The sequence below is a fragment of the Triticum aestivum genome, chromosome 6B, assembly GCF_018294505.1.
Source record: "Triticum aestivum cultivar Chinese Spring chromosome 6B, IWGSC CS RefSeq v2.1, whole genome shotgun sequence".
NCBI lineage: Eukaryota > Viridiplantae > Streptophyta > Magnoliopsida > Poales > Poaceae > Triticum > Triticum aestivum.
The window spans coordinates 697,727,379-697,742,374 of NC_057810.1; the positions used below are offsets into that span (position 1 = coordinate 697,727,379).

The 14,996-nt window shown below is 46.4% G+C and overlaps 2 protein-coding genes across 2 annotated transcripts; both read left to right on the plus strand.

Annotated features, from left to right (window-relative positions):
* Positions 1–3,687: 3,687 nt before the first annotated feature.
* LOC123139478 (cytochrome P450 72A15) lies at positions 3,688–5,786 on the plus strand. The gene is made up of 4 exons (XM_044559273.1): positions 3,688–4,248; positions 4,383–4,627; positions 4,735–5,119; positions 5,199–5,786. Exons 1-4 carry the CDS (start codon positions 3,733–3,735, stop codon positions 5,622–5,624), a joined length of 1,572 nt encoding a protein of 523 aa, XP_044415208.1. The 5' UTR covers positions 3,688–3,732; the 3' UTR covers positions 5,625–5,786.
* A 3,510-nt stretch (positions 5,787–9,296) lies between these two features.
* Positions 9,297–11,492, plus strand: LOC123134943 (CASP-like protein 4A2). The gene is made up of 4 exons (XM_044554089.1): positions 9,297–9,775; positions 10,529–10,643; positions 10,770–10,965; positions 11,063–11,492. The coding sequence occupies exons 1-4, from the start codon at positions 9,405–9,407 to the stop codon at positions 11,200–11,202; spliced, it is 822 nt and encodes a 273-aa protein (XP_044410024.1). The 5' UTR covers positions 9,297–9,404; the 3' UTR covers positions 11,203–11,492.
* The last annotated feature ends 3,504 nt before the right edge of the window (positions 11,493–14,996 follow it).

The following is a 14,996-nucleotide window of genomic DNA, read 5'->3' on the forward strand; positions in this document are numbered from 1 at the left end:
ATCCTCATGGGCGCGATTTGCGAGTTCCTTGTGGGCAAGGTAATGAATGTGTTCCTTGCGATAAGAAATGCTGGATTTACTTATGGAAATGTGGATTTTCAAATTGAGATCTACATATGTACTCTGATATTTACTATTGATACATCAATATTTTTGTCAAGAAATGTATTTTGGGTAGGGGAGGGTGTTAAATTAAAAGGTATAGAGTTATTTCCCCCTAGAAATTTGTGTTTCACTCCTCTAGCCATCCTTGTCTAGCACCACCAATGGAGGCACCATCGATTGGAAACCAAACTATGAAAAAGGCATTGTTCTATGTCCTCTCTCTCTCTCTCTCTCTCTCTCTCTCTCTCTCTCTCTCTCTCTGTGTGTGTGTGTGTGTGTGTGTGTATTTAAACAAAATACTCTACAAGCTACATAGATTATCCGACTATACCGCCTATAGCAATAATGCGTCATGGCACATCCTCACATGCATTGTTATTTCCATGATCCATTCTAGTTAGTTCACATCGCAAATGTGTGTTTTGTACTCCATATTCTAGGGACATACAAGGTTGGAGATGAACCCAAACTCACCCATTTATTTAATGGAAAATCATGTATGCATCACTATCCAATTCTGATATTTGATCATTGCCAGTAAGTTTTCTTGAATTGTGGTCGTGCCACTAACATCTACTCCCTCCGTTCCTAAATAGTTGTCTTTCTAGAAATTTCAATAAGTGACTACATACGAAGCAAAATGAGTGAATGTACACTCTAAAACATGTCTATATACATCTGTATGTGGTAGTCAATTTGAAACTCTAAAAAGACAAATATTTAAGAACGGAGGGAGTACGAACAAATTATCCGCAAGCCCTTGTGTGCCGTCTTCATGAGTTGCCATCACGAGCCCTTGTTCTCTTCTTCTTTGACACATTTCTTTCTTTGTGGGACACACTACCTATCATGTCAACTGCAACAACAACGAGGAGGCTCGTTGAACCATTACATCTGCTTTGGGGATCTGCAACAATGTGTTTTTCCCCGTGAGAGGCATGGTTTTTCTTCCGCGCGAGGGACGGTTTTGCTTTTGCGAGAGGCACGGTCGTGCCTCTCGAAAATGAAAAGAAAATGTGTTTTTTTTTCGAGAGAGGCACGGTCGTGCCTCTTGAAATCGGAAAAAAACGTATTTTCTTTTCTTTCTTTCCTTCCGCGAGAGGCACGGTCTTGCTTCCACGAGAGAAATCCGTGAGAGAAAACACGTTTTCCGTGAGAGAAACGGAAAAAATACGGGTTTTCTTTTTTCTTTCTTTCGTGAGAGGCACGGTTTTACTTTCGCGAGAGGCGCGGCTGGAAGCGAAAAAAACGTGTGTGTGTTTTCCTTTCACGAGAGGCATGTTTTTTCTTCCGCGGGAGAAATCCGTGAGAGAAAACACGTTTTCCACGAGAGAAACAAAGAAAAAGTACGCGTTTTCTCTCTTTTTTTTCTTCCATGAGAGGCACGATTTTGCTTCCACGAGAGGCACGGCAATGCCTCTCGGAAACGAAAAAAATATGGTTTCTCTTTTATTTTTGCGAGAGGCATGGTTTTTCTTCCGCGAGAGGGTCGTGCCTCTCGGAAACGGCTTCAAAAAAGGGAAAAACCGTGCTCCCGGTTCGTTTGTTTCGTCCGAGTTTTTCGTGAAAAGAAAGTTCATCAAAACCTATCAACATTGGATCTAGTTTTGAAGATCTCGACGCGAGGAAAGATCCAACGTTGAAAACGGATCGAGATTTAGGCGCGCAGTTTAAGAGATAAAACGTTTTGAATAAACGGATTTATAAAAAAAAGGAAACTCTCAGGTTGCGACAAGTGATGTACATACAACGCACCACTTGTCACAACGGGGGAGGGGGTGATCTTTAAAAGGAATACTCCTTAATCATGATTTCGTGCGAATGAGCAATAGAGATTTCCCATCCTTCACTAGGAGAAATACTGGAGATTTGACCAGACAGCGACCATACCATCTCACAAAATGATTTCTGAGCTCAAGCCGAGCAACACAAAGCAGAAAGAAAACAGCGGCCACAAAATCTCAGGAAAAAAAAACGAAGTGCTTATTTGGTTGTTTCCTGTTTGTATTCCTAGGGACGAGGTACACAGGTACTTCTTTACATTATATTCCTTTTTTTTAGAATTCTTTACATTATATTCTGTTTCAAAATGTTCAAGTTTAAATGTCATGATTTGGTTCTTTAGTGTTACAAATGAACCAATCGTGCGTTGTTCAGCACTACGTCCAAAATCTATATCTATACCTATACCTACTAATAAAGCAAGGTGCATTTCTCCAATTTTTTCATCCGTTCACCGCCGAAAACATTTTTCTTATATCGGAGGTGGTACTAAATTTTCGTGGTCCATCTGCTAAAAAATAAAAAGTTTTGTCCGGAATTTCATACGTGGGCCGCACGCACTGAGGCCCAGAAAAGCCACCCATATATATCCTGCGCACGGAGCTGGGAAACCTTATTTGTCACTCAGCACGGCATATAGTTGGAGCTTACCATCGGTCGCCAGGCTGGCCCATTTCTATTTTTTCCGTGTTCTTTTTCTATTTTTATTTTTCCCTTTCAATTTATTTTTTCCTTTTCCCATAAATTAATTTAATAAATTTTCAAAAATTTCTTTTTTACTATTTTTGGGTAAATCTTAGAATTTCAAAATTTGTTCCCACTTTCAAAAACATTTGAAAATTCAAATTTTTATTTTCGTTCTCAATTTGTTTGAAATTAAAAAATGTTCGTATTTTCAAAAGATTTTTTAAATTTTTTATAGATTTCTAAAATAAATTATATAAAAAACAATAGAAATTCGAAAAATATTCATTTTATAAAAATGTTCACAAATTCAAAATAATGTTCGTGATTAAAAATAAATTTTTAAAAATAGATTTGAATGTTCAAAACAAGTTTCCATTTTAAAAAATTGTTCACAAATTCAGAAAATGTTCGTTTCCCTGCCTTAAAAAATGGTCATGTTTTCAAAAATTATTTGTGAATTTAAGAAAATCTTTCTATTTCAAGTTTTGTTTTCCTTATTCTAGAAATTAACCTTTTTTGAGAAAAAATAATTCTTGCATGTTTTAAAAAATATCAGGAGGTCACCACAACCTCGACAAGGAGGTGTACCTGAAGGAAAAAAAAGCACAAATTGGATAGTGGCCGCCACTCCCACCAACCCCATACTATAAAGATCTCGCAGGTTAAATATGACCCGCGAGAACACCACAGCTCTCCGCTCTATCGCCGCACTATTGTGAAGACCGTTTTGATGGACACATTAATTATTTTTTTTGATGGTTATCGTAAAAGAAACTCTCCCGTTGCAACGCACGGGCATATGTGCTAGTCCCTATAAAATATTTGAAGGCAGTACTACATCCAACCTCCCCACAAAAAAGTCTAAGCTCAAGCCAAGCAACACGAAGCAGAGAGGAAACAGCGCCCACATGGAGGCCTGCCGCGTCACCGTCCATAATCTGCCCAACCAGATCCATTTTAGTTTCTTCTCCATCAAGTTCCTTGGGAGCAACGGACCAACGGACGTGGCAGGCATTGTTGACCAATCTGTCCCAATCCATGGAATTCTGTGGCACTGCCTTCTATATATTCCGTGGCGGAACCCCTCACCCACTCATCAAGTACACAGTTCACTATCATCTAGCCTTTCTTCCCCCATCTCTCTCGAGAAACAAAGCAATGGTTCTTGGACTGCTGGTGAGTTCCCCAGCCACGGTGCTATGGAGCCTCCTGGGCCTGGCGCTTCTCTGGCAGGTCAAGCGGCTGGTTGACTACACGTGGTGGCGGCCACGGCGGCTCCAGCGGGCGCTGCGTGCGCAGGGCCTCCGCGGGACGCCGTACCGCTTCCCCGTCGGCGACCTCGGCGACTACGGGCGGCAGGGCAAAGAGGCGTCGTCCAGGGCGCTGCCGCTGCGGTGCCATGACATACGCGCCCACGTCGCGCCGTACCTCTGCAACACCGTCCGGGAGCACGGCAAGACGTGCGTCTCCTGGTTCGGCCCCGTCCCCAAGGTGACCATCGCCGACCCCGGCGTCACCCGGGAGGTGATGTCCAACAAGTTCGGCCACTTCGAGAAGCTCCAGTTCCCGACGCTGACCAGGCTCCTCGCTGGCGGCGTCGCGGTCTATGAGGGTGAGAAGTGGGTCAAGCACAGGAGGATCCTTAACCCGGCGTTCCATATCGAGAAGCTCAAGGTAAATGTAATTTATTTACTATTACTGTTATATTAGTTTACGGAGGGAGTATTAATTTCAGTTGAATAGTTTTACTAGTACTACAATGAGTAAGTTCATTACTGAAGATCACGCATGGCTCCCTCAATTTCCAGTTCATGATGCCAGCATTCTCTGCATGCTGTGAAGAGCTTGTGAGCAGATGGACTCAGTCCCTTGGTTCTGACGGTTGGTGTGAGGTGGATGTCTGCCCAGAGTTTCAAACCCTCACCGGAGATGTCATCTCACGAACCGCGTTCGGCAGCAGCTACCTCGAAGGTAGACGGATTTTCGAGCTGCAATCTGTGCAAGCCGACCGCATTGTGGCTGAAGTTAAGAAGATCTTCATTCCTGGTTATATGTGAGTAACTCCTCTTAAGTCTTAATCATCTCAATCACACAACGCAAAGTTCTTTTGTAAAGTTCATATATATGTACTGATACACATCGGACAAACGCAACTTGCAGGTCCTTGCCTACCAAGAAGAACAGACTGATGCGTCAGACTAATAACGAGATTGAATCCATTCTACGAGGTCTAATTGAAAAAAGAATGCAATCCATGCAACAAGGAGAAAGCACCAAGGATGATTTACTCGGCTTAATGCTTGAGTCAAACATGAGGGGAACAGATGACAAGGGTCAACCCATCCTAGGAATGACAATTGAAGAAGTGATAGAGGAATGCAAATTGTTCTATTTTGCAGGGTCCGAGACAACATCTGTATTGCTCACCTGGACAATGATCGTACTGGCCATGCACCCCGAGTGGCAAGACCGTGCAAGGGAGGAGGTCCTTGGCCTATTTGAGAAGAAGAAGCCCGAGTATGACGGCTTTAGCAAACTCAAAACCGTGAGTACATTTTGATATTGCACTACTAACACTAAACTAATGGCAACTAGAGTTTTAAAATTTACCACTCTACTTGTAGGTGACCATGATTCTTTACGAGGTTCTCCGTCTTTATCCGCCGGCCGTTGCATTCATGCGAAAAACATACAAGGAGATAGAGATTGAAAGCATCACCTACCCTGCCGGTGTGATCATCGAGCTTCCTGTGCTGCTTATCCACCATGACCCAGACATATGGGGAAGCGATGTGCATGAGTTCAAGCCAGAAAGGTTTGCTGATGGGATCGCCAAGGCATCCAAGGATCCTGGTGCCTTCCTCCCATTTGGTTGGGGTCCACGGATCTGCATCGGTCAGAATTTTGCTCTGCTTGAGGCCAAGATGGCTTTGTGCATGATCCTTCAACATTTCGAATTCGACCTTGGCCCGACGTATTCTCATATGCTGCATAACCAGAAAATGTTGCGCCCCATGCATGGTGCACAAATTAAGCTCAGGGCAATATGACGGTCAGTATTATAGCAGTGTGCATGATGTCATTTTATTACATAGTGTTTAGTGGTTGGCCATGTAATAAGCTTTCATACCTACAAATGTTTGAAATAAAGTCCAACCATGTTGCACATATGTAACACTGCTAGAAAAATATATGTTTGTTCTTGATTTTAATTTTTCATGTTGTACTGTGGAAAGGAAGATACGTCCTTTTTCGCTATATATCCTTCCTTCAGACGCTTGTTAAGATGTCGCTTCATGAATATTGAATCTTCAAAGGAAAGTCTCATGGCACTCAAGGGTCCATTTCTTCTCGTGAAGGTTCCCTAAGTCGAGGGAGATATCCATTAATTGTTGAGAAAACTAACAAGATCAAGAAACATTCAGGAGTATGTAAAAGATGTGGGAAGGAGGAACATTATTTCCACCATTGCTTTGCTTATGATCTTCCTTGAACAGATGGCTGGAAAATCCAATGGGCCTTAGATATGATAGCTTGATAGGCAATAATGATGATTACACCCTCTCAGCCCTTCAAGCCATCCTTATGTACTATTGGGAAAGGTGGAAATAGAAAGTTTTTCAATGGCAAAAATCGGTGACTAATGCAGGTCATCTAAAAAGAAGGTGTGAAGTAACAAATTAAAGAAGGAAAGCAAGTGAAGGACGTTACGCCTACATGTTGAAAGTCACATTCTTTAATCAATATTTCTATCGAAAAGGAACGAGTTGTAATAGCTTACGAGGGCCAAATATGTATGTGATTGCAATAAATATGCATGCCTAGTAGCTACCCATGGTTGGCATGTTGGTCACAGATTGTAGGGTCGGCGGTTTTGCTATGCAGTGATGGGTAACTCCTCTCCTTGCAAGATTGCATGGGATCATCATCGTTGCCACGTGACCAGAGTGCCCATTCCGCGAGACCCGCGTGATGATTAGTCACACAATGGGTAATCAAAGGGGTGAAAACCAAATACACCTTACAAATTGGAATTTCTCCCAAAACTAATGCACACTATAAAAGAACAAAGGGAATACTAGATATTCTTATACTTGGTGTTTTTTACTTTATGTAAAAATATCATGTGTCTAATTTTTTAGAATTGGCGTGTGATTCATTATATACTATATATTAGTATATTTTCTACTTTTACTAGTACTATTGGCAATATACCTTCCTAGAGGTTTCTAACATATACCATGCCAGAGGATTCTAGAGTTCAAGGTCATGAAGGTTGAATACTATTAAAATTATAGATTGTTTAAGTGTGAAATATGGGGCATTGCGGGAAGCAATGCTCAAGGATAGAACATGCATGGGAGAAATGATCTTCTTTCAGGAAGCATTCCTATGCCATCGGGGCCATGTTCTCTATTAGTGGTGGACCTCCAGTGTGACCATACATAATAAACATCGCACGAAAGTCGGCACGAGATGGAACCTCATCAAGAATAGAGCTCTTCATAGCCGAAATGAAATTCATGTCAAAAGTAGTTTGTATGTTTGGCTTTCCTTCCGTGTCAACACTACCATTGCACCTTGGTACCCTCAAGTGTATGTGCTTATTATAGCACGTTTTGTATGGAAGTAATGCATGTTAAACACCCTCACAAGATACTAGGTAAGCCTCCTATTGGTCAAATATGCATGTCACTTATACAACCTTTCATGTGTTTTAAATATATAGTTTACAAGGGTGCAAGATTATATTTATTTGTTTAACTATTATGTCTATGCTTTGGAGTCGTTGAAACCGTTTTATCAGTTCCCGCAGACCTGTAAACCCAATGAATTTAATAAACTTCATGACCATCCTTATGTTGTTTCCAAGTTAGAGCCGAAAAGAATGCACCTGGGAAAAAAATCTAAGGCTCTAGCATGGTTGTCAAAAAAGCCTCGTATTGTACAAAAAAAGGGTCAAAAGCCTCTTTGTTAGAAGTATATATCAAGTTAAAAACCGGCAAATCCTATTTGGTGCTTATAGCGCCAGTTACAGTGCATTTGCTACGCAGCGCCCACACCCCTCATGTTCGCTTCCTCTTTTTTTTGTACCGGTTTTGGAAACCTTTTTCCTCTACTTTTTCTTGGGTGGTTTTTTTAGGATGGATGTTTTTTTTTGTTTTTCCTTTTTGATTTTTGTTTTTATAAATTCATGAAATTTTTTAAACTCACATTTTCTGGACTCGTGAACTTTTTTTCTTCTTCAAATTCACGAATATGTTTTAAATATATGAAATTTATTGAACCTTTTCTACAAGCCCAAACAAATTGTTGCGATGTCATTGGCCGGCCCACCAGGACGTTTTTTTTTTTGGAACGAAGGCTCAAGGGGAGCCCGACTTTGAATTAACAAAGCCATCAACCGGCCAGGATTACACAAGGCCACCAAGCAAGAGCGACCGAAAGATACAAGGGAGCTGACAGAGCAGTCTACAACGCAACGCACACTACTGCACACATAGAAATACACATGAAAACCTGCAAGCAATGTCGAAGCCCGCTGCACCTCGGCACCAAGAGCAAGGGAGCAGAGTAGCGAAGGGTCAGCCAAAGGCCTGCAAGCACTACGCGCAGCCGGATCGTGGGATTGGGATCCCGAAACCTGTCTACCAACGCCGAAGAAGACCCCAATCCTCTCGCCTAGGCTCGAAGGCGCCGCACCGTCGGGTCGTTGGGCGCTCACCCGAGAGCAAGAGCAGGTGCCGGTCGCAACCCAGAGCAGGCCTAACTCACAGTCCTCACCACATCGGAGGCACACCATTAGCTGCGCTGCCACCTGCCCGGGCCGCCGAGAACAGAAGGAAAACCACTGGGAGGATTGATGAAGAACAGGCTGCAAAGACCCAAGGGCGAAGCTTGGGAAGCCTCTGCTTGGACTCGCCGCCGACGAGCTCTCTCCAACCTCGGCACCACTCACCCGGAGAACCGGACAACCCAAGGCGGCGCCTCCAAGGAGGGAACGACGTGCAGGACGCCGCCACCGCCCAACCCGAGACGAGTTTTGGGCTTTCACCCGGGATCTGGGACGGGGGTGGATACGGGAGACCTCAGCGGTGCCTCGAAGGAGAGAAGGCGATGCGCGCGCGCACCCTCACCGCCGTGGTCGGAGAACCGACCAAGGGTTTCCCCCGGACTCGAGATATGCCACCGGAACCCCGCCAGCACCGGAACTGGCAGCGAACGCTGCAGATCGGACACAACCGGAGGGGGAGAGTGAGCAGAGGGGGAGAAGCAGCTCGACCTTCAGATCTGGATCGGGCACAGCCGGGAAGGCCGCGCCACGACCACCGCCCGCCGGATCCGCGCCGCCCGAGCAGCCGGGGACGCCGGCCGTCACATCCCGCGCACGCCGCCTGTCGCAGAGGCTGCGCCGCCTCGCCGTCCGGGGCCGCCGCCCCGGAGTCCGCGGTCCTGCGCGCAGAGACGCAGCGACGAGAGGCCTCACCGCCACCTTCATCGGCGGCCGCCGGGGCTTGCCAGGCGTCCCTCAGGTGGCGGCGAGGGGAGGAGGTGTAGGGTGGGGCGGCGGCGGCGGGGGGAAACCCTAGTCGCCTCCGGGTCGCCCGCTGGGGACGACACGGGAGCGGGGGGGGGGGGGGGGGGGGGGGGGGGGGGGACAGAGAGTACAAAGTTGAGACCGGCCCACCAGGACGTACGCCCCATGTCCTCCCGACGAACACTTTGGTTTGGCCTTTGGACGACTTGCAGACCGTTCCGACCTCGAATTGAGCGTGCCCCGTCTTGATCTTCATCTTCCTCCCCGCCGCAGCCCGGAAGCCATCGCCGACATGACTGGGCTCCATGACGCGCCCGCGACCAGGGAACCCCGGAGATCCAAGCGCCTCCAGCGGTCCATGCCCGAGGCGGCGACGCCTCCTCCGGCACGCCGGACCAGGCGCACCAAGCGCCCGGCTCCTCCGCGCGAGGCCGAGCCCTCCGTTCCCGCCGCGAGGGCTGCGCGATCATCCTCGCCCCGTTACAGCGATCGGGAATTGGTGGATGTGGTCGCGTTGCCTCCTCCCCCCGCACCCCGCGCGGAGACCCCGGTTCCTCCGCCCGAGCGCGGGGACTCGCCTCGCACCGCCTACGTGCTCCGCAACCACCGAGCCCCGGATACCGGCATCCACAAGCCTACCCCCCATCCGTGGTACGAGAAAAGGTATCTCTCTACATCTTCATCCCCCGCGACGCAATCAATTCCATAACTTGATCCTCACAATGCGCTGCATGCTTTGGATAATTGGATTTGGTTGATGGATGCTGAATTAAGCGCTAGTGGCAATTGGTCAGGGGGTCGAAGCTTCAGCACAATAGTAATTGTCTTTTGTCTGTCTATATATAGTACTTCTGAACAGATGGTTTAGTTGTTTCTGCATACATTCACATTGCTCGGAGCCTAGGACATTCTCCTTTAAATTGCTACAAGTGGCAACTTATTGACTAAACAAAATCTGGTTGATCCTAGAGCAGTCAAGCCACATCAATCCTTGATCCGCTTTCGAATATGATACAAATCTCTCCATGATCTTAATATGGAGCCAAAATATTTGCTTCATCTATCAATATTTGGTATGACTGGTCGTGACATGGTTTAATCATGTGCTCCCCTTGTCTTCTGTTTATACGACACAGTTTGTTGTCCTTCATGTCTTATATTCAGCGTTGCCGTTAAGAAGCACAAGAAATAGCCTCCTACTAGTAGTGATAGCAGCTCAGGTCCAAAATTGTTTGTTTCATGCAGCTTACCACCCTTGAGTTTTGATTTTTTTTCTTCAAAGACCTGCCGCTTGTATTCCCTCCTGTCAGATTCTGTTCGGTGTGACAATGGCGTTCGGTATTAAATCATACTAGTTGTTGGATGGACATTTGAAATCAAGAAATGTGCGTGATGTTGACACTTGTGCTCTTTCAGGGAAATTAAGCTGGATCAGCCACGCTTATCCAAGAAGCAACTTAAGCGAGCTGAACTTTGGAACGCCCCAGCATGTGCGCGCAAGGGTTTGGAGCGCTACAACGACATGAATCAGGTTCTGATCTTACTGAAGTTTATAAACAGTGCATAGTGCCACTTTGTGACTGGGTGGTCATTCAGCATCTATATATGCATGCATCTTGTGAGCACCCTCTTATGTTTGTTTGTTATAATATTTTAGGGGGATGAGCATGAGCTGGTTGAAGCAGTGGGCGTCAAAAGCTTTTCCTACTGTGGTCCGTGCTTGCATGCAAATTTTCTTGCTAGGCGTAAAGTTTCCAGCAGCTGTGATGATCTTGTTCCCAAGTACTTCTTTGCTGAGCTGACAATCGATGCAGATGGTCTGTCGTGTGTTTCATGCTTCAAGTTCGACTCAGGTGTGCTTGTGTAGCTTGAAAATTTATTTTGATAAATTCTTTAAGGCTTTGTTGTGGTGCTAATTGTATTTATTTCCTTAATTATACACACCTGTAGTTGACTGGAAGAACTTTGGCGGTTGTGGAGTGTGCCCGGCAACATTTGTCCATCCCGCTGGTGGTGGGTACATTGGTGCCCGACCTGAATATCGTATTCAGCCTGCTCCCAGTGGTCTACAATTATCGTTTAGTTTCTAAATGTTAGATGTGAGAATCTGTGTCTGTTACTACTCTGGTAAGCAGAATGGTTTTTCACATTTCGAAGGTCATGGAGAAAGCACATATCATGAAGAGCTCCAGATGATGCAAGAGACAATGCTTAGCAGCAGCGAGAACCCCGAGCAACGGCTGCAGGAGGTTGACACTTGACGGTGAAAAGGTGGTCGCTCGTCAGCATGTACAGTAGTATGACTATCAGAGATGTGTCCAAGGAGATGAGCCCAAAGCCTTAAAACTGGGAATTCAGAGCTTGTACCCCGTAATAGATTACTCCCTCCGTCCGAAAATACTTGTCATCAAAATGGATGAAAAGGGATGTATTCTAGAACTAAAATACATCTAGATACATCCCTTTTATTCTTTTTGATGACAAGTATTTTCGAACGGAGGGAGTATTTATTTTGTCTTTGGTTTGGTTGTCACCGAACACCTATGTCGTGATGTCGATGCATTTCATGTCTATAATGCATTATCTAGTCTATGTAAATCATTAGCTATTCTGGTTTTGCAATGCCTGATGTAACGATGTAGCACTAGAGAATTGGGGGATAACCCATTGGCAGGGTCGCATTGGCGTCTGAAGAATAACTGACAGCGCATTGAACTAATGCGTACAATTTTATTTTTTGTAAGAATAGCATTGTTCTTTCTTTATCTGACCCAAGTGGCGTACGGGGTTCCTTTGTTGGACTCGTTTTTTTCAAACGATGTTGCATTGAGGTTATGGTGCATCGGCACCTCTGGATTTGAAATCACTGCTTGTCTCTCCATGAATATGTCGATGTAGAACAATATGCAAATAACCATAAGAATAAAGCAATTCTCAAAGTAGTACTAGCAACTATACCAGGTGGAGCTAAGTCTAAGAAAATAGTATCTTGTGGTTGTTAATTTCATCTTCGGAATAGTACTATCAAACTATCTTTGTCGCAATCAATACCGCAAAAAAAAAACTTTAAGCCACGTCCAATGCACTTGTTGCTCAAATGGATGTATCTAGGCGTATTTTACTGCTAGATACATGAACGACAAGTAATTCTGGACAGAGGTGGTACCATTTTAAGGACACTTGGGCAAATAATAAGCACTGAGAATTCACTTATAAGTTTAAAACTCTTACTTCTCGAGAGGTAAGAATGGCGAAGCTTTTTTGCCCACCTCCTATTGCCAACCCTAGCCGCCGGCACCAAAGGTCTTTTCCATGTCGCCGCCTCGGTCCCCCTCCTCTCCTCCAACCAGCGACCTCGATGGTGACAAGAGGAGTGGGACCCTTCTGTCTCATTTTTCTTTTCTTTATGTTTTGTCTTCATAGCGGCATCGACGAGGTTGTGACGGCAACAATGACGTGTTGGAATAAGGTCTCTTTGACATCTACCTACCTCGGCGATGTCTGATCCGGCGTTGACGAAGAGCCTACGAAAGTTTGTGTTGCCAGATCTGTTGCAATTCTTCGGATTTGGCAGTTGGTGTGTCTTATCAAGGAGATTAATTGGCTGGCTATTGTTAGGGAACATAGTACAAAAAATATTCTTTTACTCGTACCTACGTACATGCCCACGATCACTATCAAGACGCAAGAGAGGTTTAGATCCTATCTTTACCAACTAACGTAGAGGAGAGAAGACTGGGTGAAGACCTTTGTTACATATTCCCCTAGCTAGGATTAAACCTCCCAACCGTTGGAATTTCCCCCCTCGAACTAGGATCAAATAGATGATCCCTCTGCCAGTATCCAGGAGTACGGAAACACCAATCCAGCAGGGCTTCCACCCGTCTAGAATGAGAGCCTACCAAAGAACTAGAGGTGGAGGTGGAGCAGCCTGACGGCATAAGAACTTTTTGTGTGTGTGTGAGAGAGAGAGAGAGATGGGGCAGCCTCTGCGCCAGATGAGATGTGTTTAGAGGGGCTGCCCCTCTCATATTTATAGGATGTGTAGGAGGTAGGGCTGCCTTAGAAGAGGAGGCACCTCCTCCTAGTGTCGACGTGCCAAAGGTGGGCGCCCCACTAAGCCCCCCCCCCCTTCCCCCACTTGCCCAACAAGGCAAAGGGGAGCCCGCAATTGGGGCCAAGTGGCTGGCCCACTTGGACTCACCCAAGTGGGCAGCCCATGGCGCCCCTCCAGAATATCCTGGAAGGTTGCGGGAAGCCTTTCACTGGCTTTAGGGGTCCTCCGGGACCTTCCCGGTTTACCAATTTTTTTGATTTTCTCTTTGAAAGATTCCCAAACTTCCTGGAACTAATCCGGTGAATACCTCTCACGCTCCAAACACTTCTAGTGCTAAACAAATTGGTGAGCCTTAAGCCTGTGACCCCGTAGGTTCGGTAATGTGCATACTGACCCGGAGCACCTTCAGATCAATAAACGACAGCGGGATCTGGCCATCCATATTGACTCCTACATATAGAAGAATAATTATCAGGCAAACCTTATATTTGCGAACACTATTCCCTTTGCTTCGCAATATAACAGAACCCAACACTACTAGGGAAAAGCTTACAGGCAGGCGCTTACTAGTAGCGCGGGTTTATACCCCTCGCTGCTGCTACTTAGTAGTAGTGTGGTTTTTTACCCCTCGCTGCTACTAAGTTGATAGTAGTAGCGCGGGTTTTTAACCCTTGCTACTGCTAAGCAGTCTCTACCGTGCCCCCCGGGACATGCCATAGTAGTAGCGAGGGGTATGAACCCGCGCTACTACTAAGTTGATAGTAGTAGTGCGGGTTTATTGTTGGGGAACGTAGCAGAAATCAAAAAAATTCTACGCATCACCAAGATCAATCTATGGAGTAATCGGAGAGTGCATCTACATACCCTTGTAGATCGCTAAGCGGAAGCGTTCAAGAGAACGGGGTTGAGGGAGTCGTACTCGTCGTGATCCAAATCACCGGAGATCCTAGTGCCGAATGGACGGCACCTCCGCGTTCAACACACGTGCAGCCCGGTGACGTCTCCCATGCCTTGATCCAGCAAGGAGAGAGGGAGAGGTTGGGGAAGACTCCGTCCAGCAGCAGCACAACGGCGTGGTGGTGATGGAGGAGCGTGGTATTCCAGCAGGGCTTCGCCAAGCACCGCGAGATATGAGGAGAAAGAGAGGTAGGGCTGTGCCAGGGAGAGGTGGAAACTCTTGTGTATGGCAGCCCCAAAACCTCAAGTATATATAGGGGAAGAGGGAGGGGGCTGCGCCCCCTCTAGGGTTCCCACACCAAGGGGTGCGGCAGCCAAAAACCCATCTAGGGTGGCGGCCAAGGGGGGGAGAGGGGGAAACTTGCCCCCCAAGCAAGCTGGGGCGCCCCCTCCCCAAACCCTAGACGCCTTGGGCCTTGGTGGGGGGGCGCACCAGCCCACCTGGGGCTGGTCCCCTCCCACACTTGGCCCATGCTGCCATCTGGTGCTGGTGGCCCCACTTGGTGGACCCCCGGGACCCTCCCGGTGGTCCCGATACGTTACCGATAGCACCCAAAACTTTTCCGGTGACCAAAACAGGACTTCCCATATATAAATCTTTACCTCCGGACCATTCCGGAACTCCTCGTGATGTCCGGGATCTCATCCGGGACTCCGAACAACATTCGGTAACCACGTATATCTATTCCCTATAACCCTAGCGTCATCGAACCTTAAGTGTGTAGACCCTACGGGTTCGGGAACCATGCAGACATGACCGAGAGAACTCTCCGGTCAATAACCAACAGCGAGATCTGGATACCCATGTTGGCTCCCACATGTTCCATGATGATCTCATCGGATGAACCACGATGTCAAGGACTCAAGCAA